Source organism: Prionailurus bengalensis, chromosome B2 (assembly GCF_016509475.1).
Source record: "Prionailurus bengalensis isolate Pbe53 chromosome B2, Fcat_Pben_1.1_paternal_pri, whole genome shotgun sequence".
Lineage (NCBI taxonomy): Eukaryota > Metazoa > Chordata > Mammalia > Carnivora > Felidae > Prionailurus > Prionailurus bengalensis.
In genome coordinates this window covers 106631340-106656419 of record NC_057349.1, presented here as the reverse complement: position 1 = coordinate 106656419, position 25080 = coordinate 106631340, and the positions used below count along the sequence as shown (strand labels likewise).

Here is a 25080-nt window from a genome sequence, read left to right as displayed (position 1 = left end):
GTGTGCAGTGGGCAAGGCGGAGCTCTAGCCTTCCACTGGCCTTTTCACCAGATTGCCTGCAGCCTTGGTTTCTTCTTGCTTAGATGTTCTAAAACGTCAATGGTGAGGTATGGAAATTTATTGTGCTTGCGGCTATTGTTATTATTTTTTTTTAAATCAGTTTTCTGAATGAGGATTCTCCAAGGCAGTGGTTCTCAAACTTAAAGGCACAAAAAAGCTGTCTGGGGAGCATGCTGAAACAGGTGCTCATGCTCCTTCCCTCAAGATTCAGATTCAGTAGGTCTGGGTGGGGCCCAGAGACGTGCATTGCTGACAAGTTCTCATGTGGTGCCGGTGCTGCCGGTCAGAGAAGCACACTTTGAGAACCGCTGCTCTCGAAGAGGACCAGGAGGTGAAGCTGGCATCATTCCACCAGCAGCATTACGTTGGTTTCAGCGTGCCCTCAATTGGCTCCATTTGCCAAACACTCCCCTATGCCACTTCTGTTATTTTGGCAGCAGTGGCCCAAAGGGGCTCAGTTGGCTCGAATGGACTATAACTGAAGCAAATGAGTGTTAGGTGTCTGATTATATTTTTTGGCTTCGAGAATAATAATCCATAAAATGAGTCATCGATCTACAAAGTGCTGGTTATGAATAGTTGCACTAGGCAATCTCTTTTCCTCTCACAAAGCTGAAGTACCAAATTTAGGAGCTTTAAAATGCCATCTCACCTTCAAAATGAATCAAAAATAAATCGTTTTTGGAGACTCTCCTCACCTCAGTGCCTTGTTTGCTATGGAGGTTTCCTCCTGTATCTCAGCATACCAAAACTTGGCGGATCCTTGGAAATAGCTTATTTGCAAACCATGGTTAAGGTGATGCCAAAATATCTTCCATAAAGAATTTGATACTGAATCAATACAATTACAAAGCACTTGCTTCATAGGAAGCGATTTGGTGAAATTACACTGGAGGCTGTTCCATATCATTCTTTACCCCTTACATGAAACTAAAACATATAGTCCTTATTGATGGAAAATTACACTTTGTTTGACCCTTATTCTCACAATTCTGAGGCACTAGTCAGGGATGACTTATATGCTCCAATGAAGGATTATTACAAAATTGATGTTTTGGACTTTTTGATGCTTAGTGAATGTTTGTGTTATATCTTTATCTGTTTAAGGAAAGTAGAAACACTAAATTCCTAAGAGATGAATTTGAAATATGCTTCATTCAGGTAAATCCACAGGCAATAAAAGAAAACATTTATGAAAGGGCAAACTTATACTGTATGTTTTTTTTATTAAAAAAATGTGTTTTAATGTTTTATTTATTTTTGAGACAGAGAGACACAGAGTGTGAGCAGGGGAGGGGCAAAGAGAGAGTGAGACACAGAATCCGAAGCAGGCTCCAGGCTCTGAGCTGTCAGCACACAGCCCAATGTGGGCCTCGAACTTACCAACCACGAGATCATGACCTGAGCCAAAGTTGGACGCTTAACTGACTGAGCCACCCAGGTGCCCCTATACTGTATGTTTTATAGTCACTAGTAAACAGATGTCCTTTTTGGAAGTACATCATATCATGGCATTTACACTTATTCTATTTCTCTATGTAAAAACCCACTAGCTGGTTTGGAGAAATCAATGTACTTCTAATGTTTCCTTGTAAATTCTGTACAAAGTCCACTAAGCGTTTTTCTAATAATTGACAACAAACTTCTTTAGTTTTGAAGAAGTTCACTAAGAAAGATACTGAATTTTCAGATTTCATGTAGGAGGTTAGTGAAAGGTTTCCAGTCTGGATTTTTATAAAATAAAGTGACCAACCATACCCTAATGAAAAGAATTAGAATAAGCCCTAAGGGTATCTACCATCTGAATTACTCATGATTTTTACTCACAATTGAATTCCACTGAAAAATGCCCCGAAGAGTCCAATCATTCCCAGAAATTCCACTCGGCTCAGGGTTCGGATGATGTATTCTTCCCAGACGTTAGAAATACCGTACAGTGTGGCCCCTCCTAGGACCAGAAGATCCCCTACCAGCTTATTTTCCCCTAGGAACCAAAACCACAAACACAGCTTCATTAACATTTTCTTCATGGAGAATCTGGCACCAGCACATTGAGCTTCCTTTGTCTACTCCATTCTGATGTTTTTATCGAAGTCCGGTAACTTGCCAATTATGATTTAGTAAAGTTTGTTTATCTGTGCTGCAGATATGTTCTGTTGTTAACAGGTTGCCTATGTCTGCCCAACCAGAAGTCTTCCTTAACCTAAAAAAAGGGACCAGCTGCTTCTAGATTGCAGTGTCTCTACAAAGCCCCATGTCTTCTGACTAGATATATGTCTAGGAATATATGCTAATATGTGCACATGTTATATTTGCTGCAGGGTGCTTTCTAACAGTTTGGCGAACGTGGTGTAGAACAAACAGAATCAGTCTGAATCTCCACTCTTTGCTATCCAGGGAGAGAAGCTATGACAGAAGTACTTCAGACTCTTTATTTTGACCATGGGCAACATGTGTACTTGCTTAGAAAATGAGAGTGAAAGGGATCATGGGTTGAAATTTGCAACTCCCCTAAAGTAAGTAATGTAAGAATGAAAATACATGTGATTCATTCTTACATTAATTTTTTTTTTCATGAAAATCAATTTGGGTTGGTTTGGGTTGGTCCAATTTTTAATAAATGCCTTACCCAGCTCTTTCCTATAATAAAGCAAATTCCACTCTAGGAAGTATGAAGCCAGGGAGGGAGAGTGGAAGTTAGCAGCCTATGTGGGCTTGTACCCAAGTAGTCTCCAGCTCTGTCCTGTACAGGTCCGTACATGGGAGCTTGGCAGGTATGTTGCTCGGGGGCACAAGAAATGCTGGAGGAGAAGGGTGCGCTCTCCAGCATGATTCTAGGGAAGGGGCTCACCTTAGAGTAGCTCTGGACTTCCAGATTAGCTGGAACAATCTAAAACTGGAGAACCAGATTCTCTGTGTTCAGTTGGGAGCACTGAGCATTCTCTAGGAAATGACTTCACATAAAAGAATCTGGGCTGGGCTTGGGGAAAGACCTCCTCCTTCCTGCCCCTGGGGTCACCTTGGGAGATTCTATATTTACAGCTGACCCTTGAACAATGCAGGGGGTTAGCAGTGCTGACCTCCAATGCAGTCAAAACTCTGCATATAAATTTTGACTCCCCAAAGACTTAAACTGCTAATAGCTTACCGTTGACCAGAAGTCTTACCAATAATACAAACAACACATATTTTGTATATGTATTATATACTATATTCTCACAATAAAGTAGGCTAGAGAAAAGAAAATGTTAAATGTACTGCATTTATTGAAAAAAATCCATGTATAAGCAGACCCGTGTATTTCAAAAGTCTGCTGTCCAAGGGGCAACTGTACTTTAAAGGTGTCACTCTTTCGAAAGCAAATTTCCCACTCCTGGTAAGGATTGGAAGGAGAGGAGGAGAGACCCTGAAAGGCAGGAGACCTTGCTGGCATCACCCTCCAGGGAATGGGCTGAGAATCTGGATCTGTGAGGGTGGGGTGCCCTCCCTGATTCATGGAGAACAGATGAGCCAAGAGCGCAAAGAGGTGTCAATGAACAACCAAAGCTCCAGAGAGGTCCTTGGGTGCATCTCACGGGGGCATTAAGGTTGCTTTGACAGAGAAGGTCATCTTCAGCAACCTGATTCATCTTTTTCATGTGTCGAGTAGAAAATAATGACAAAGCTTTTAATTTTAAGTAGTTCATTTGAGGAATAACCCATAAAATAAAAAAGTATCCATTACTAAAATTGTAATGTTATAATGAATATAATTCAGTCTCTTTTTACTCAGGAGCCATTTCAGAATCTTGTGATGGCATGGGGGTCATTATTATGAATATCAATTATTGTTGTATTAGTGAAGTAAAGAAGTGCTGCTTAAACAGAATTTTCGGTTAATGAAATTATATGAATGGATTCAGGAAAGCTAAGTTATAATGAAATATTTTAATAGAAATTAGCAGAACATCAGTCTATCTTTTATAAGTCCTAAAAAGAGGCCATGCTGCATTACTGAATAGTCTCACTAATCTTTTTTAAACTCTACATTTGTACAGTTTTGGCCTATTCTGTTCCCTGGCCTTTGACCATATGAAATCTATTCCCCAGTACTTTGAATTTTCACCAGGGCATAATGATTACTGTTAAGAATAATACAGTTTTATGTAAGTGCAAGTTCAGAAGTGCTTTCTAAATTACCAGTGATAAAAATTTAAATGTTATTTATTAAAATTTCATTTGTAAGTGTATTTATCTGTTTTCAAACCTTTGAAAATGGATGCATATACATACAGCATGTATGATAATTTGGCTGATTAAATATAACTAAATTAACCAGGGCATGATTTTATTCAACTATATTATATAATGAAGTGTTTGATGTAAGTATAAGAAAGTTCTAGGACTAATAGTTTATATCTACAATTTGTATCTCGTTCCCTGGAGATTACAACATATTACTCCATGTTTTATGCACTTTCAGTGCAATAGATACCTGATGCAGTGGAACCAATTTTTGTACAATGTTCATGGGGAAATAATACCCAGAAAAGCTGTCATTTATGTATGTATGAAACCATGCTCAGTGATAATGTTTTGTACTGGACAAGCTATACAATCTTTCAGCACATCAGTTTCCTTATTTCAGAATGAGGTTAGTTTGAGATTACAGCAAAGTAATGTACATAAAATAATTTAAAGAAAATGAATTGCTTCGTATATCATTGGGCACTGACTAACAGTTCACTAAATGGTGACTGAAAAGAATCAGTCATTCTCTTTGAAAAGCACCTGTCTCTATGGATTGGCCATTTCTCATTTTGGATCGCTTCTTGATTCTAATCAACACAGTCATAATTGCTTTGCAAGAATTGGTTTTCCTTATTAGATTTTTGTTTAAGCGTTGTTTGGGGGGACATTTGTGTCTGTGTGGCAGTGGAAGAAGAATAGGGAAGAGGACTTAAGACTACTACGTACCATTATTTCAAGAAATAAATGATGAATTACACTATTCTGGAGTGTTGAAAGACTATTAATGTGATTTATGAAAATGAACCCATCCCACTGAATATTTTTGAGTTGTAAATGTGATCAACTGCCTTGTTTTCCTGGGACTCTCTTGGTTTTCACACCAAATTCCTTCATCTCAAGAAACCCTTTCATTCTGGGGAATCTGGGACTGTCATTTATCGCAATTAACTATAATAGAACAGCTATATATTTCTTATAAGGGTCACAAGGATAGAAAAATAAGTATTAAGTGGTGTAACAGAAAGGATACTGGCTAGAATTCACATCTAGGCCACACCATTTACTATTGGTGTGCCCTTGCACACCCTTCTGATCTCCCTTAGCCTTGATTTCTTCAGCTGCAAAAGGAAGAATAAGAAAGCTTTCTTTGCACAGTTAGGAGGATTAAATGAGATAATGTATGGGAAAGTGGCTGGCACCAAAAAAATTGTCACTGTCCCTTGATTGTGTTCAATTAGCGAGCTCCTTGAAATATTTTCTCGGGGCGCCTGGGTGGCTCAGTCGGTTAAGCGGCCGACTTCGGCTCAGGTCATGATCTCGCGGTCCGTAGGTTCGAACCCCGTGTCAGGCTCCGTGCTGACAGCTCAGAGCCTGGAGCCTGTTTCAGATGCTGTGTCTCCCTCTCTCTGGCCCTCCCCCATTCATGCTCTGTCTCTCTCTGTGTCAAAAATAAATAAACGTAAAAAAAAAAAAAAAAGAAAATATTTTCTCTTCCTTGAAATCACTCTAAAATTCGGGCTAATAATAAGAAAACAAAATGTTGTTGTATGTATCTAACGGCTTTAATAAATGAACTAAAAGGTGCAATAAATGTATTATGGTAGAAAGATGATATTTTGAAGAGCAAGACATATATTTTGTAAAAGGGAGCTACTTTAATTGGGTTTTATCTTAGTCTTATGACTTTCTAACCTTCCCTTCCCACTTTGCGCAGCACACTGCCGGCCGCAAGGCCGAGCCTCCAATGCCACGGACTGGGGATACCTTCTCTCCACTTCCGTCTGCCGTGGGCAAATTTGCCGGCAAAGCTTCCTGAGAAGCACGGTTCCTGGCACATCATTGTGCGCCCTGACAGTTACAGTTCACATCTGGAGAGCCTGCTGCCATCTGAGAAGATTCCTTTAGCAAGGCTTAAATCAAAATGAGGGATTCCTGGGTAGCTGATGAAGAAACAGTCTAACAAGGGGATTCGAACAATTATTTCAATTATAATGAAGTGAAGTCAAGGTAACTTTGAACAGGCCATTATCATTGTGCTTGAGGAAAGAATTTTCAAAATCCCAAGCTAAGGTGAACCACAGCTTCAGCAATACAAAAAGGATTGAGACGGACATTCTCTTTTCCTATGAAAAGCTCTCGATAGAGTGATGGCAATTTATATTGCGCTGAACGCCCGATTGAAGTTCTGGTGAGTGACTCAAGTATTTTGGTAAAGTTTTGTCCCTGGCTAATAACATTGAATCAATTCTACCATAAAGGTGAAAACAAATGGGATACTTTGCATAATGATGCACACCAATTTTAAGATTATATTGTCCTTCAAACTAGTGTGTCTTTTTCTTCTTTCAAAATATTTTATATGGTGGCTTACATTGCTGCCTAATTTATTTTGTAAAATAAACCCTTGGATCCTGTATTTGGACTGCCCTTAGAACATCATATCATCTACTTGGGCACCATTACTTCAGCCGAGAAGGTACTCCAAGATGATAAATCTTAATTCTGTTAACATGAGCACTTCACATGTCACAAAAAGGATGGTGCTGTAAGTCTTCTACAGGTGAAACCCACTCTAGTGTGTTTGAGTTACTCTGCACTGTTTTAAGAATCACTACTTTTGGGGCGCCTGGGTGGTTCAATCAGTTAAGCGCCAGACTCTTGGTTTCAGTTCGAGTCATGATCTCACAGTTTTGTGAGTTCGAGCCCCACATTGGGCTCTGCGCTGGCAGCATGGAGCTTACTTGGGATTCTCTCTCTCCCTCTCTCTGCCCCTCCCCTACTCATGCTGTCTCTGTCTCTTTCAAAACAAATAAATAACTTAATTTTTTTTAAATAATAAAAAAATGGCTACTTTTGAAAGACCTTAAATGGACTTATTTTCTTTTCTTTAATACTATTACTCCTTTCCTAACACCTCATCTGAAATCAAGAGAACATTTTTTTTTTTTCCAGGAGTAGTGAATATCCTCTAGTGAAATCAATTCAATTTAGTTTAACATTCTGGGCTTAAACATCCAGATTTATTAGGGCAATTGTCTTTCTTGACTAGGAGATGCAAGATGATGGCTGGGGGCCAACGGCTAAGGTTCAGCAAAGCAGAATTTTCAAAATAAGGGTACATGCTTCTGCTTAGTCTATGTTTACATCCTACAAGTAAAGCTGAGAAAATGAAATTAAATTATGACTTTAGAACAAATAACCATGTTGTTTCTGACAAACATACTCTGATTGGTTCAAAGAGATTATTCATATCAGGATCATGATGGTTATAGAGCATAAAACTGGTCCTTTCATAAAACATCTATTGATATCCCACGGAACCACTGTTTCATAAAAGAGATTCTCGGAAAAGCTGGTATACATATTTTTAGCTTACCTGTTGAGATGGGCTTGATTATGTTTGTGAGGGCCAAGGCTGTCTCTCTTTTGCTCTGTGTTGTATCTGTAGCTCCCAGAGATGTGGAAAAAGAAAGGAAGCCTGTCCCAGAGGTCAAGAGCCTGGGGTCCTAGACCCTGCTCTCTCAGCTCTGTGACCTTGGGAACTCACTTGGCTTCCCTGTACCTTGGTGTTCTTGTGTGTCATATATAAAGCTGCCGAACAAGGTCTGTTTCAGCTGTAATGTACTATAGTGCAACTTAAAAACATAAACTGTATTTATTTCAGGTACTTCCTACAATCTAGTCTCATTACAAGAAATGCCCCAATTTTGACTATCAATTAATTCCCTAGAAGACAGGGCAATTCCAAGAACTATAGAAACGTAAATACTTTCTATCCCATTCTTGATGTTAAAAAAGGAGGTTATTTTTCATGTCCCCTAAAACCTTATGTATCATAAGAATTTTTGTACATTTTAAAGAACTGCAATGCTTTAAAAAGAGTTCTCTGGAAACCATCCTGGATCAGGGATCCCCATCAGATTCATAGCAATTTGATGAGTAAATCTTGAAGCTTTACCTTGCAGGTCTATAAGCTGTGATTGATAACCACAAATCCTCCCTCACCCCAAACAAATAAACAAAAAACCATGCACAATGAGACTAAATTTAGCTCTCCCCCATAAAAATATGAAGTATTCCTAATCTAGTCTTCAAACTTCAAATATTCACTCCTAACTTATATATCAACCTCCACCCAATGGTTTGAAAGCTCAGTCTTTCTCTGACATGAGAAAGAAAGAGTTGGAGGGTGAGGTGTGGGGAAGGCCCCAGTAACCCACTGACACTATTTCTAACCAGCTGGTTTGGGCCAGCCAGCAATGGCCTGCAAAATATCCCCCATATAGGTCCTGACTCAACTTTAAATACCATCTGAATGTTTCTGAATACATGTAAAAAGGGCAGAATATCTGTATTTTGCTTCCTTCATTCACTCAAGAAACATGGATTAAGCACCTCCCATGTGTCATTGTTTGAGGTGTCGAGGAACAAACATGAGTAAGATACAGGCACTGAGAAGACCAGGTTCCTAGTTTCTACCCCACCATGAACATTCTGTGTCTTGCTTTGGCCTTACCCACATAAGCACGTAACATGGTGAACACCTAGAAACTCACCTGCTCCCTGATGCCTTCCCACAAGCACGTCCGCTCCTGCCATGCAGCCCATTCCCAGGATGCAGACAAAGATGCCGAGGAAATGCACAGCCTTGTACCGGATCAGCAGGAAGAACCAGGAGAGCAAAATCACCACCGGGATCACAAAACAGTCCAAGAGCTATAGGGAAGGAGGGAGGTAAACAACAAGAGGAGGTTCAGGGGGAAGCTTTCCACATAATAAAGAAAAATCACTTAGCCCTGTAGAAAGGCTATTTCCCCTGAACCTCGGTTTCTGTGTAGACCCAGAACTGCTTCGGTTAAAATAGACTCTGAAACAAGCACAAACTAGCTTTACTTAAACATCCTCCAAGCTTGGATGGAAAGGGGAGAAAGCCAGTGGATAAGACAGGTTGGTGGTGGAGAGTTGCCTGCCCTTACAGGGTCAGGGCAGCTCTGTCTCCCATTTTCCTCAGCGCCCGGACTCCACCAGAACCCCTTACTTGAGAGAGAGGATACTGAGCCATTTTAGATGGTTCCACTATTTTAAGAGTAAATCTGGGAATGGGAGGTAAGGGGGCTGAGGTCTTATCATGTTTTATAAATTAGTAGAACTTAGACAACGGTTGAACTTAATTTCTCCCAGAAACTATCTCCTCGCTACTTGTAAATTTGTTCTAAATACAAATATTACTCTCAAGTTTACAAAGACTTTAAAAAATACCGTAGTAAAAAAAGAGTAAAGAGAGTGAGAGAGGGAAGGATAAACAGAGTGTAGAAAAAAATATCTTTGATTTCATTTCTTACGTATTTTGTGCTAATAACGAGATTCCATGTGACATGGAAACCTCAGGACTTGGTAGAGAGCTGGCCCCAATCTTGCAGCAAGTTAATGTGGTGCAATGAGAAGACCCTTGTGCCTGGAGTCAGGAGATTTCAGTTTGAGTCCCAGAGCCTTACTTACAGTAGTGTGACCGTAGGCAAATCACAAGCTCAGGAAGCCTCAGTGTCCTGCCAGTATAATGAAGATAATAATCCACTGACTTCCCCCAAAGATCCCTGTGAAGCTCTGACATAATACATGAGAAAACATTTTGTTGAGCTACAAGGGCGTCAATGCTGGTCTATCACCGTGCTTCCCAACACGTGCTCTTGGCTCCACGGAATGGGTTGTTTCTTCTACACTCTGGTAAGATACAGTGACCTTTGGATAACCCATGTGAGGCAGGGTCTCCACTAGACAAACTGTATCTCATAGGACTTCAAACTCCATGTACTGAACGAGAAATTGGTGATTCTGGCCCACTGCTGGGTACTGCTCCTCTGCTAGAATCCTAGACAAGTAACTCTACCACCCAGCAGTCGACACAGGGCAGTGATCCCTGTACGCCTCCACTCTAACTGCCTGCATCCTGTTGGCCACCAAGTTCTGTCAATTCCATCTTCTAAACATCTCTCAAATCCATTCATGCCACCCTCTCCCATTTTTGCCACCTGGACTAAGCTTGTATCCTTTCTTACTCAGAATAAGCCCCTCCCAGGGGCGCCTGGGTGGCGCAGTCGGTTACTTCAGCCAGGTCACGATCTCGTGGTCCGTGAGTTTGAGCCCCGCGTCGGGCTCTGGGCTGATGGCTCAGAGTCTGGAGCCTGTTTCCGATTCTGTGTCTCCCTCTCTCTCTGCCCCTCCCCCGTTCATGCTCTGTCTCTCTCTGTCCCAAAAATAAATAAAAAACGTTGAAAAAAGAAAAAAAGAATAAGCCCCTCCTTCCTGCTTCAGGGTCTTCAATCATGCATTCTCCTTCATCTGGAATGTCCCACTCAATTCCCGAACTCCCGCTTCATTGCCCTTCAGGCCTGCACTTACATACTGCCTTCTCAAGAGAGCCTCTTGGGTCCCCAGGCTAGGTCAGGACCATCGATGCTTTCCTTATATCCTGTACTTTTCCTTTATAGTGTCAATTGCAATAATACTTAATGAGCACAGAATTATTGGCACAATGTCTAACTTCCCCACGTGTCCAGCGGTCTATGAAAGCAGGACTGCATTCTCATTAGTCAGACCCTGCTGTGTTCATGAGAAGTATCCAATGATAGTGACTGAACAAGTGCATATGGTATTTTTAATGATCAATAATACCCAAAATTCATGAAAGGATGAAAAATCTTTGCGTGTTTGCAAAGCATCCCTGACCATCAGCATGACTTTTTGGCTCTGTAAAGCAGCCAGCACTCAGAATCCCTTCTATCCCAAAAGATTTTGTGGTCTGGCAGACCCTCAAGCTTCTCTGTGCAGCAGTTTCCTTTGCAACAAAAGCAATCAGAATTGTAAGCTGTCCCTGGGGGTGCTGTGAGATAAGGTGATGGAGGGCCACGTGGATGCGATGGCTGGGGGCTGAGTCTAGAGGTCATCGCACTCCCGGAGGAACTCTGTATCAGGGTGGCGGCTGATAGGATTGCACTACAGCTGGAGTTGCTCAATGCACAGTTAATTAGCAAGTTAATGATCCTACTTGATATGGTAAAATGCTCTGAGGCAGTTTAGTACAACTGGCCTCAAATGCCATTTAAGTATATTAGGACATTTGAGTTTGCCAGTGAAAACTGTTCACTGGGTGTAAAACAGTTGGTGTTTTGTTTTAAAAATTAGAAATGATTGAATCGACAGTTGAAATATTTAGCTACATACTCTATAATTTGGATTTCACTGTCTAGCTGGAAGCCCTTGGCTAGTGGAGCTGAAGACCTCTATTCCTGAATTACTATTTAAAAAATTTTTTAATGTTTATTTACTTATTTTGAGAGAGAAAGATAGAGAATGAACAGGAAAGAGGGAGAGGGAGACAGAGAATCCCAAGCAGTCTCTGCAATGTCAGTGCAGAGCCTGATGCAGGGCTCGAACTCACAAACCGTGAGTTCATGACCTGAGTCAAAATCAAGAGTCAGGTGCTTAACCAGCAGAGCCACCCAGGCGCCCCTTCGTTCGTGAATTATTAAAGGCAAACCAGGCCATCATTCAGTCTTTGGGGAGGACTGAGTGAGCCTTTTTGTTTCTCAATGTCATTAGAAACCCCACAGTACATAAGTCCTGGGGTATTGCCTCAACAGATTTAGTTGAAAAATCCTTATTTGTACATGTCACATGGTCCTATGCATGGAGAAGACATTTAAAAGGAAGGGGAAAAGATAACGAAAGGTACAATTTAAGCCAGGGCTTCTAGAACATTCATCTAGGGAAGTTTAGTGCCCAGCATACAGTAGGGATCAACAATGGGTGGCTGAATGAATTAATGAATGGACAGACACTTGTTATCACTGACTGTCAGAAGGGACATTAGGGATAATTCAGGCTGCTGCTGGCATTTTGGGTGGGGCAGTGTATTTTGTAGGATTGTCCCTTGTTCTCTGCAGGGCATTTAGTATCACTGGGCACTGGCCACTAAAAAAATGCTCATGCACATTTACAAGTGCCCCTCAGTTTAGAGTCATCTTGACCCCTCCACCCTTTTTATTTAAAAGCTGGAGACTCAGAGGTTTCAGGAGATGAAGTGATGTGCTCAAGGTCACTCAAACTATTGGTACCAGTGGGAGTTCTGTTTTTTTTTTTTTAAAACAGTATTTAAAAACTTTTTTTTAAATGTTTATTTATTTTGAGAGAGAGACAGAGACAGATCATGAGCAGGGGAGAGGCAGAGAGAGAGGGAGACACAGAATCTGAAACAGGCTCCAGGCTCTGAGCTGTCAGCACGGAGCCGGACGCGGGGCTTGAACTCACAAACCGTGAGATCATGACCTGAAGCCAAAGTCAGACGCTTAACCAACTGAGCCACACAGGTGCCCCCACGAAACAATATTTTAATAAAGGTCAATGACAGAAATTGTTACAGGTAGAGGTCTTATCACTGTGTCTGTAACTACAGAAACAAACATTTGGGAGCTTCTATTAGTAAACAGGCTATTACTTTGCAGTGATTTTCGGCTCCAGCCTTTCCCCTGTGGTCATATAGCATGAACCATACTGACAAAATCATTTTCCAATAGTTTTCGGGTAGCTTAACTACTCAGTGAAGTGGTTGTTGGAGTAATAAAAGAGAAAAGCATGATAATAGATACTGCTAGAGATGGGGACTGTTAAAAAAGACAAAAACCCTTCCGATTCTGTCATGAACCTTTAGTAGATTTACTTTCTTTGCATACATTTCTATATCCAAAAAGAAATGATAAAATATCAACACCAAAAACATGAACAAATGAATACTATTTCGTAATTATCTTTTCCCCCTTTTCTGTTTATTTTTTTTTAAAGTTTTTATTGAAATTCCAGTTAGTTAAGGTATAGTGTAATGTTAGACTCAGGTATACAATATAGTGATTCAACACTTCCTTACAACACTGGTGCTCATCACAACAGGTGCACTCCTTAATCCCCATCACCTATTTAACCCATCCTGCAGCCCCCTCCCCTTTGGTCATCATCAGTTTTCTATAGTTAAGTCTGCTTCCGGGTTGGCCTCTCCCTTCTCTCTCTCTCTCTTTTGTTTCCCCTTTGCTCATTTGTTTCATTTCTTAAACTTCACGTATGAGTGAAATCATATGGTATTTGTATTTGTCCGATTGACCTCTTTCACTTAGCACTATATTCTCTAGCTCCTTCCGTGTCATTGCAAATGGCAAGATTGCATTCTTCCTATGCTCTGAAAAGTCTCAAAAAAATTAAGAATACGTTGGAAAGAAAAGTGCTCATTACAACCTTAGATTTACCTCTTTTTTCTCCTAAAGATTTAAATTAATTCTTCCATGTCATTAGTCTTTAGATGATATCTGCCAGAGAGGTGTCCAATACCAAATGACCTGATTTTATTGATGGTGGCACTGAGGCACACCATGCTTAATGGCCAGGGCACATTCTCTGAAGCCAAGGTGATGGCTCCAGGATTATTATGTGAACTTGGTAACTTTTAATAACATTTAGAGTAGGTTGTATTAAGTTTATACTTACAGTTTGCAAAACACATTATTTTTACTTTATCTCTAAAACAGCACTTTAAGGGAGTTACGATTATACCTATTTTATGGGTAAGGACACTGAGCCTCCAATAATAAAGCAAGTTAGTGCCAGACTTGAAGCTAAAATACTAGTCCCTGGACTTCTAGTCTCCACAGAGTTCAAGTGCAGCTTCCAAAAGTTATTTAATAATAAAAGAGGTCTGTATTGGTGGTGCTTTAGGATAACAGAAGTCGACATTAAATAACATTACTTTTTTTTTTTAAGTAATTTGGAGAATCGCAGCTTCATTTAAGTTTTTGCTCCTCTCTCTCCCTGTCTTTTTTAGCTTCAGCCAATCTCTTACCACTGGATCTTCCTCTGCAGTCTTCAATCGTATTTAGTTATGCTCTTTCCTACACACACACACACACACACACACACACACACACTCACACAGACACACACACACACATATCCCAATCCCCTCATCTTACCATACCCACTCAAACTTTTCTCTTCCTTTCTGCGCTAACTCCATTTGCCAGCATTCCCCAGACCACCTTGATCTGGATTCAGATACACTCCATCTGGTTTTCATGTTCACTCATAAGTCCCTCCCCTCCTCCAACATGGTCACTCCTCTCTTACCGTATTTTCCTCCACCACCTATCTCACTCAGAACCTGGGATTTAGTGGATGCTGAATAATGTTCGCTGAATGAAACCTACTGAACTTTCTCTGGCCTTACTCTGTCTCTAATTCTACTGCTCCCACGATTTTCTCGCCTGTCATTCCACTGATGTTATTAAATTTATTTCTTGTACAAAATATGAATTTTGCCCCTTCAACTTTACTCAATGTGTACTGATGCCTGTATCTGTGAGTATATTTGGTTGATGTGTGTCTATGTCTCTATAATGTCTTTGTGAGTAAATTCAAGTGGTAGGACTCGGAGCCACGACACAACTGGACTAGTTGAGGCCGACTGGTACTTGGATGATCGTGCACTGCATAATTACCAGCATGGAATTATAAGGTTGTGATGGTTAAATGTAACTGTGTTACACGACTTTCAAAATCAATGCAAGGTGATTAAATAATGAAAAGAATATAAATCCTCCCCTTGACATATCTCAGAACCATGCAAAGTCCAACAACCTCACTTGTGATATGACATCATAGTAGCCTGCCAATCATGTACCTATCCTTGGATTGCTGCATCCTCTCTCTCTCTCTCTCTCTCTCTCTCTCTAGTTCTCTCTCACCTTTATGCAGTTGTTACTGCTAATGAAACAACTAGACAAGATGTTTCCTACTGGCTGATGAAGAAATTCAGTTTTGTGGGCCCCTGGGTGGCGCAGTCGGTTAAGCGTCCGACTTCAGCCAGGTCACGATCTCGCGATCTGTGAGTTCGAGCCCCGCGTCAGGTTCTGGGCTGATGGCTCAGAGCCTGGAGCCTGTTTCCGATTCTGTGTCTCCCTCTCTCTCTGCCCCTCCCCCGTTCATGCTCTGTCTCTCTCTGTCCCCCCAAAAAATAAAAACGTTGAAAAAAAAATTAAAAAAAAAAAAGAAATTCAGTTTTGTTAGACCGAGTCCAGAAAAATGTGCTCAATTTTAACTTAGCTAATCTTTCTTAGGCAGATATACTGGAGGAAATGGCCATCAAGCCATGGACCCTGTCTCGGGGGTCCTTCTAGCAAGGGACAGTCCTTACCAATCCAGAAAGCAGACAGAAATGAAATACTTGGATGACAGTTTTTTCCTCCTTTTCCTTTCCTATTAAGGCATAATAACCCCACCAAGTGGTAAAATCCCCTATTGGATATTGAATTAGCTATTTCCTCTTTGGGGTGAAGGAAGAAGGAATGGAGAAAAAGGAGAGTTATCTTCCATTCTCTCAATGTTTGGAAGGGAATGGATATCCCCCTTGGCTTGGGTGGTTTCATGGGGGAAAACAGGAGTCCCTCTACCTTCCTTCAATGCCATGTTTGGTTTTGCTGATACATATACATATACATATACATATACATTTATGTAAAAGTTCATTTCTTGATTAAAGATCTACATATCATATTATCAGTCATAAAATCTTTAAATCTCTGGAAGGAGAAAAGCAGAATCTATAAGAATAAGACATTAACAATGGTCATCTTGGATAAGACAACTGAATCATCACCACCCATCACCCAAATTCTCTGCGGTTTCCAAATTTCCTCTCTTGAGCATATACTGCTTTCAAAATATATACAACAACACATGCTATGAGAGTGTAAAAAATCTACAAGAGTCAGATCAGTCTTTTTCAAGGGAAGCAGATGGTTTGTAAAAAAATTAAAACAAAACAAAAAACCGCTACCCAACTGCTCCCATTCCAGTAGAGCATAATGAGGAGGTGATCTCATCCCTCGTTTCTAATTGTCTGCCAAAAACAGACTCCTCCGCCGGCCTTCGGCTCCTCATTAGCGCTCCCCTCCGGCTATTCACAGGGAAAAAGCTCCCCTCACACGGCCCAGCTGTCAGAGGCTAAACCTGAGGCAACTAGTAGGTGATTCCAGGAAAAAGAACATTTCCCTACTTTCCCTTCCTCTGCTTCTAATTGGCAATTCTCCCGAGTTGCTAAAAGTGATATGTATTATAAATTCATCTCCGGTGAGTAAAACTGAAGCATTAACAGGGAAGGATCTTAAAAAAAGACAATCTTCAGTATCACAGACACAACAAAAGTCCTTCTCTGGCAGACAGTCCAGCTGAAGAGAGTGGAATATAATTTGGGAAATGCACATTCACACGCAATCAAGAACCATTGTAATTCAGGGGCCTGGACACGTACCCATCCTAGAGGCATGTGAAAATCCAATTGGAATATCTTTCATCAGGAACAGACTTTTCTGGTAGACACTCACACTCCCTCTACCTCTCCAGATTTTTTTCCCTCTCAGAGTTATTCTTTTCCTGACACCTCCACCCCCATCAACCCTATACCTTAGGACTTAATGTTTTGATTTTATTGTCTTAAAATATTCATGGTGGATGGAATCATGCTTCCATCATGTTGCCCAAGAGAGCCAGACTAATAAAATGTGTCATTGTGCTGATTGTATGACAGCCATTTTCCAGGAAATGTCCTATTTCTAGAACTTAAAAAAAAAGATTTTCACCATACTTTTTCTTGCGTCTTCTGGTAAGGATTTAAACGTGTGAATTTTTTGTCTTCTTATGCCAGCCCATCAGAACTTCCTAGTTGTTAAAATATATTCACTTAGCTTTTTGGGCTTCAACTCTCAAAATAAAAAAAGAATGAAAGGAAAAAAAGACACTATCATGCATTGAAAATCTGGGGCAAGTACCTTGAAATCTAGGTGACCACTGGAAGACAGATAATTAGGAGACACATACTCTCCAGCTCGGCTGCAAAGAAATCTGCCTCAGGTGACTGAAGAGCTGTCCCATAAGACAAATTCCTTCTGGGTGAGCATCACTGGCACTTTCATCAGGTTTAAGAACAAGCTCTGATTATCAGTAAACTGGATTTTAGAAGTAGAAAGAAGGAATTCACACTTACTGAATGTCTACCATACAACAGGCAGAATGCTAGGCTCTTGCTCCTTCCACTTTACAGATGATAAAACAGAGTATTAAAGATAACAGGTAACTTACTTTAGGTCACACAGTGGTAAGTGTCAAAGCCAGAGGTGATCCCAGGTCTGCCGCCCTTCTTGTACAAAGTAAGTGTAAGCAGTCAAGGTCCAGGTGGGGTAGAGACTATATAGGATCCAGTGATAACAACATTGGTCTAGGCTGGGTCACTCTCAACTCAATCTAGCAGGCTCGGGTGCTCTTTCTACCTGTGAGAGCACTCTGGGAGAGTGAGCAGACTGTAAGGGTATTGAAAAAATAATCACTGGTTGCCTGCATCTTTTATGTTAAATAAAGTGCAGGTTACAAGACAAAGTGTACGAAAATTAGAATTGTGCCATCAGAGCGGAAACTGCTGCTTTGCCAATCATTACAGCATAAAGTATGGTTATATTTTGCTGAAACATCTAGTCATCAACATCCGCTCTGTGATATGATACCTCTTCCCAGGAAGACGATCACAGACCTATTAGAATGTTTTTTTTTTTTTTCCTTACATATCCAACACTTTTGTCAAAGGAAAAAAGGAATTAGGATAGTTTGGTTTTAGCGATGGGTCTTTGATACTGTGTGACTATCTTGAGTGTTTTTGGAGAAGTGGTTGCCTTAAATCAGCTGAGTACTACTGACTCGTATTTCTTATTTATCAAATTCATTGAACATAAGAACATTAACAACAACGTTACAGAAAGCACACATTTCAAAGCACATTTTGAAGGAAATGAAAGTTTTCTGATAAAATATTAATTCTACATTAATTTTGCATTACTTTTGATTCCTCTCAGCATTAAAACAGCAGGGAGAAACAATTTCAAAAGCTACAGGAGAACATCTTATACTTTTTGGACTCTATTTCTAGGTTTAACTCAACTATTCCAGGTTTTATTAAAAAAAAAAGACAAAATCAGATTTTCATCACCTTCTACTCGTCACTTATTTATTGATTCAACAGATGTTTATTGAATGCCCACTGCATGTTCAGCATTGCTACAGATGCTTGAGATACCACAGTGACCAAAACATTCGACATCTCTGTCCAAGCCGACAGATGCCAAGGGACACGCATTTCTTTCTTGAGGTTCACAGCCAGTGGTACTCTAGAACTTGCCTGGCCCTGAACCTTCTGTCCTCTGTTCTTTGGAACAGGACCTCCTGCTCCTCACAGAACCTTCCTTCCAGCACCTATCCCACGTCTCTCTTGATCCTTCCTCTCTGTTGGCTATTCTCCTTTGCCACATAGTGCTTTGAAATCTGTGCTGATTTCACCCTTGAGGCCCAGTTGCTCTGTAGCTATTTATTTTTCCATCTTCACAGCCAACTTCCTGAAAGATTCATCTACAGCCACTGACTCTGGTATCTTGGCTCCATTTATTCCTCAAGATGCAGCAATACTGACACCTCTCTTCACCACGATCACCAAAGCTACACGTCACAGCCACTTTTGACAAAACCTTCTGCAGCATTTGGCATTACTGATGATTCTCCCACTGGATTCTCTCCTCTCTTGATTTTATCTGTCTTTTTTTTTTTTTTTTTTTTTTTTTTTTTGTCCTCCTGCCTCTCTGGCCCTTCTGAGTTTTTTTCTGGATTCATTTTGTTCTTTTTGTCCCTCAGAGTTGTCATGTCTGAGGGCTCAGCCCTTGGCACTCTCCTTTTCACATTCTATATATGCCAGTCTTTGGCTGTCACCCACCTCTTACTTCCTTCCCTGCCAAATGTCTTGCAAACAGTTGCATTCAGCCACTGCTTTCATCTCCCTCAACATCATTCAACCACTCAGTGCAATCTGGGTTCTGTTCCCCAAGCACCATCAAAATCGCTCAAAAATATACTCCCTGTTTTTGAACCCTACACAGACTTTTTAGCACATACTTTGCTTAGTGCAGCATCTGACACTTCCTCCTGCTGATGGCCTTACCTGCCAAGCTTCCTGTCCATCACTTCATCTTTCTGAGACTCCTTAATGAGTTCCTGGTCTATGGGTTCCCAGATCGACTCCTGTTTCTCATATGTTGTGCTTTCAGGACTTTGCCACAGCGTGCCTTCTCATCTCTCCACACTAACCCTGAGTGATGTCTGTTATGAAGGAGGTCTGTTATGGCTTTAAAAGTCGTCTCGATGATGATAACTTCCAAATCTACATCTCAAATCTGGACCCGTCTCTTAAGCACCAGAGTCTGCTGATCTGCTGTGGATGTACCAAAAATACCTATAGCTCAGCATGGCTCAAACATAACTCATGTCTTTGTCTCCAAACTGTCCCTCCTCATATGTTCTTTCCTTGGCGAATGGGACCACTCGAGACTTAGTTGCTCAGGTCTCAAACCTGAACCCTGATATCTAGGGGCCACTCTTTCCCTCTTGAAACACTTCCTTGACTTGCTTCCAGGGTCTAACATAGTTCTCCTCTTGCCTCTCCTTAGCCTATTTTCCCTCCAGTCTCTGAGTGTTGGCATGTCCCAGGGCTCAGCTTTCAGTTTCTTTCTCTTCTCCATTTATACTCATCCCATTGGTGATGTAATCAAACCGTAACTTTCAGCACCATCTATGTGCAAATGATTCAAAATTAATAATCCCAGCTCTCACCTCTCCCCTGGACTCCAGATACATATCCCCAGCCACCTATACCAAGGTTTGCCTAGATGTCTAACAGGAAGCTCAAACCTATGTGGCCAAAGCAGAACCTTCATTTTCTGCTCCACATCGGCTCTTCTCCCGTTTTCCTCATTTCACCGCATGGCACACCCCAGTGGCTCAGGCCAATAACTAAGGAATCATTCCTGACTTTTCTTTTTCTTTCAACCTTCCACCACACAAATACTCAGGAAATCCTATTGGCTTTATCTTATAAATGTATCCGACAACCTCAAGCCACCTCCAGTTGGCGCGTGGCTTCAAGTCAACACATCTTTCAGTTAGCGGCCTCCTCACTGTCTAAACAATACCACTCTTGTTCCCATACAGTCAACTCTCCATGAGCAGCCAGAGCCACAATGATCTAAAAATACCAATTAGGTTGTATCAATCCCCTGCTCTATACATTTTAATGATTTTCCTTAGGACAAATCCAAGCTGCTTTTCTTGATCTCATGTAATAGCCTTATATAATATAATATATACTAGCCTTATGCTATCTAGCTCCTACCTCCTTCCTCAGTGTCATCTTTTGCTTCCAGTAACTTCATCCACTCTTTATGTGTCTTCAACATGCCATTCTCAGGGCCTTCACCCTTATGCTGTCCCTTTGCTTAGAACTCTCTTCCTCATATCTTTGCACATCTTACTCCCTCACGTTCTGATGGGAGAGAAAGAAACTCAAAACTAACTGTAACTTGGAAGGGAAACTTCATGAGGGTAAAAACATGATCTTCTTCATGCTATATGTCTAGAGCCATATAAAGATATATATAATACATGCTTGGTAAACATTTGCTGAGCACATGGGTGAATAAAACATGGATTGATCTTTCCTCACTCACACATCAAATAAGTCACCAAGTTCTGTCTTCTTAGCCACCTAAATTTCTCTGGAACCTCTTTCCTTGCCTTATCCTGTCCGCCCCTTCCTTATCAGGCCATGCAAATAAACTTTCTGAACTACAAATTTTGTCATGTCATTACTACTCTAGAAACTCCCAGGAATAAGCCCAACCCCCTTTGTGACTTATGTGGTTTAGAAGTCCCTTTGTGGTCTGTCACCAGCTGCCCCTTCATTCTCTTCTTTGACCATCCCCCCTTCAGACTGCATGCAGAAGCATTTGTAGTTCCTTCCTGTCATGGTCCTTCTCCATTCATAGTTCCTTCCCGCTGTTCCTTCTGGTTGGAGTTCCTATGTCCATCTGTCTCACTACTTCTTGCCTGGCCTGCTCAGACTTATCTTTCAGAGCTCAGTTGAGACACTACTTCCTTCCGGAAGCCCTCTTTGGCTTCCTAAATCCAAATTAGGTGCCCCTTCAGGGGCTCCCATTGATCTCTGTATTATCAAATTGTACTTAATTATGCTAAAGCACAACTACCTTCCATAAGGGAAGGAATTTTTTCTCCCTTGCACTGTTTTACTTCCTGAAGCTAGATGGTGCATGGCATACAGAAGGACCCCTTAAATATTTTATTAATTCACTCAAAAGTATTTATGGAGTATCTACTAGGTACCTGGCACTATTCTAGGAAATAAGAAATCTAAATAATAATAAATTCCCTGCCTTTACGGAGCTTGGAATCTTATGTAGGAAGTGGCAATCAAGTAAAATATATAGTATGCCAATGGTGATAGAAGCTATGGAGAAAACTAAAGCAGGGGAGAGGGGAGGGAGTGCTCAGTGGGGCAGGAGATTGTGATTCTAAACATGGTGGTCAGGGAAAGACTCATTGAGAAGGTAACATCTGAGCAAAGTCCAGAGGTGTTTATCTCATTCTCTGGCAGATAGTAGATGCTGAATGATGAAAAACCTCTGCTTCTTTAAACCATCTGGGGAGATTTGCTGTCACTGAGGTAACTGGTACTCCCTAAAGCTGCGTATTGAGATGATTTTGGCCAAAGGAGCTGAAGGTGAGTGCTCCGTGCAGTTGCTAGTTCCTGTCCTCATTCTCTGGCCCAGATGGTGTCACAACTCCTAAACTGACCATAGAGCCTCCCACTTGATGACTCTGAAAAATACTCAACTGTATTCTGTCTTTCTGTTCAAGGGATCTTGAATTGGAAATGGCCCCTGACCCAGAAGATACAAGCAAGAGGGAAGACAGGAAGAAGGGCAGAAATAATTCCTGCTGTTTTCTCAGAGACTGATGTTTTTATTTTTTTTTAACGTGTATTTATTTTTGAGAGAGACAGAGAGAGAGAAAGAGAGAGAGACAGAGACAGAGACAGAGCATGAGTGGGGGAGGGGCAGAGAGAGAGAGAGAGAGATACATAATCCGAAGCAGGCTGCAGGTCTGAGCTGTCAGCAAAGAGCTCGATGTGGGCTCGAACTCACAAACTGTAAGATCATGACCTGAGCTGAAGTTGGAGACTTAACTGACTGAGCCACCCACGTACCCCGAGGTTGGTGTTTTTAGAATTGCCATGGTCTGAGTCTTAAAAAGTCTCAGCAGCTTTAAGACTGTACCCTTCATTCTTAAAGCACCTCATAGACTTTTACTGATTTATGATTTCTTAACAAACACATCTATTCAAATGCATTGTCAAAGTAAGCAGGCTCTGCACGTTTTTTTTCTTTTTTAAAGCGCAAGTACACTCTTCTACTTGATGTATTTATTACAGGTGAATTTTGTGCAGTGATCGAGTCAAAGTGAGCACTTCTGTAAAGGCACCCAGTCAGTCGTGATGCAGGAGTGTTTTCCTGTGCATCTATCCCTGACAAGACAGCATCAAAATGCTCCTCCAAGGAGACACTGTAGGTGGCATTGGGAACCCTGGTATCTTAGTAACCACAGAGAGGGATTAGGTCCTTGGCAGGATCTCTTCTCAAAAAATGGAAACAATGACACAGACAGGCAAAAAAGCCTGCTCTTGCTCTGTGTGTTTCTGGTTCCTTTTGGAGACAGCCTTTAAAAGGTTAGTACCTTCAAATCTGCCTGGGGGTGGGGAGGAATTCAATACTGTCTCCAATGAATTAGTTTCCCGTTGCTGCTGTAACAAATGAACGCAAACTTAGTGGCTTAAAACAATATACGTTCATTACCTTACCCTTCTGGAAGTGGGAAGTCCGAAAACGAAGGTGTTAACAGAGCTATGTGCCTTCTGGAAGCTCTAGGAGAGAATCCCTTGCCTTGCCTTTCTCAGCTTCTAGGGCTACCTGCATTCCTTGCTTTGTGGCCCCTTCCTCTATCTTCAAAGCCAGGAGTGTAGCATCTTCAGATATCTCTCTGACTCTTCGATCTCTGCTTCCACTGTCATATCTCCTGCCACCTTTGACTCTGGCTCCTCTTTTCAAAGGACTTTGTGATTATACTGAGGTCACTCAGAAGACCTAGGATAATCTCGTCATTTCAGCTTCATTAATTTAATCACATCTGCAAGAGTCCCTTTGTCTAGTAAAGTACCGTATTACAGGGGTTAGATCTCTGACATCTTTGGAGGACCATTGTCCTGCCTATTACACCAGCTGTGTTCATGCATAATGAAAGGTGTGCCTTGAAAATAATGAGGATTTTTTTTAAGGGGAAAAAAAAAAACCTGCCACTTATTGAACAGGGTGTGCAGGTGTTTACATATCTAATCTTCTTTAACACACTGGAATTCATTCAATCCGGACATGGTTGTCATTCAAGGTAGTCACTCTGGAAGGTCATGGGTGTATTTTAATGACGTTTTCATTGCTCAAAAACATTCTGAACTTTCTGAAATCACCTTTGGAGCACTCACTGGAATATTCTTAATGGAAGCAGCCACTAATTCTTTGAGAGTAGGTTTTATTTTTTGGATAGAACACAAATGCTGGATTAAGCTAGATAATAGTTTGGGGAACCAAAGGAAGGATAAGTTATAAAGAAATTTGCATGATTTAAAATTGGCTCTGAAGATGTCAAAGAAATTCCACAGAATTTGAACAATGGTAGACACATCTAAGCAAATGTATAATAAAAAGCCCTTTGAGGAATATTAATTTGAAGGTATAAATTTGGTTATGTTTACCAAACCACTCTGTTTATATCTTACATAGTAAAATATCATTATTACCTCAAGGACATTTTTAGTTGAAAAGTAAAGGGGATTCTTATATAGAAAGATGCTTCTAATGATAAACCATTTGGAATTTGCCTACTCTTAATTCTCATGTTACAGTGTCTAATTAGGGAAGTTATTTGTTACAAACTAGCTCTTTTCAAATCCATTATCCTTTCATATTGTGTTCCCTAATTAAATCCTTTATAGGGTATAGCATTGTGTTTTAAATGAGCCCAAACTAGATCAGTGGTATTAAAAAAAACCTCAAATTTTATAACCAACACATAAAATCTCTTACTCTCTCTTTCATCTTATTAATAATCTTAGTGTTTCAATAAACCAGGGAAATAATTACCTGGAGAAAAGTATGAAAAATTATCAGTGACGTTACTTATAGAATTTTGCTTGGGGAAAGGCAGGGAAGATGACTGGAAATAAAAACATGACTAAATTTCTATCAAATGATTTCTTATTTATAAAAATCCCTTAACGGCCAAATGAACACATTTGGACAATGAGCATACTGTAATTGGCAAGATTTTAAAGCATGGCTAATCGGAAAACTCTGGCTTTTTAAAAACTTGAAATATAGCTGATAAACATTGTTATATTAGTTTCAAGTATTTGACCCAGTGATTCAACAATTCTATATATAAAGCTCCCTCACCACAGTAAGTGTAGTCACCATACAGTGTTATTACACTACTACTTACTATATCCCCATTCTGTAATTTTCATCCTGTGACTTACTTATTTTATAACTGGAATTTTGTAACTCTTCATCCCCTTCACCAATTTTGCCCGTAAACCAGTCCCCTCCCCTCTGGCAACCACCAGTTTGGTCTCTGTTCTCTGTATTTATGATTCTGTTTCTTTTTTCTTTTTTTTTTTTCATTTGTTCACTTATTTTGTATTTCAGATTCCACATATAAGTGAAAGCATATGGTACTTGTCTTTCTGTCCGACTT

The 25080-nt window shown here is 40.6% G+C and overlaps 1 protein-coding gene across 1 annotated transcript in view; it reads right to left on the bottom strand.

Annotated features, from left to right (window-relative positions):
• Positions 1 to 25080, bottom strand: part of SLC35F1 (solute carrier family 35 member F1) — a 408843-nt gene that overhangs the window by 39816 nt on the left and 343947 nt on the right. Inside the window, exons 4-5 of the mRNA XM_043592207.1 lie at positions 8847 to 9006; positions 1888 to 2044 (exon numbers count right to left, since the gene is read on the bottom strand). Coding sequence (XP_043448142.1) covers positions 1888 to 2044; positions 8847 to 9006 — 317 coding nt within the window. The remainder of the gene's footprint in view (positions 1 to 1887; positions 2045 to 8846; positions 9007 to 25080) is intronic.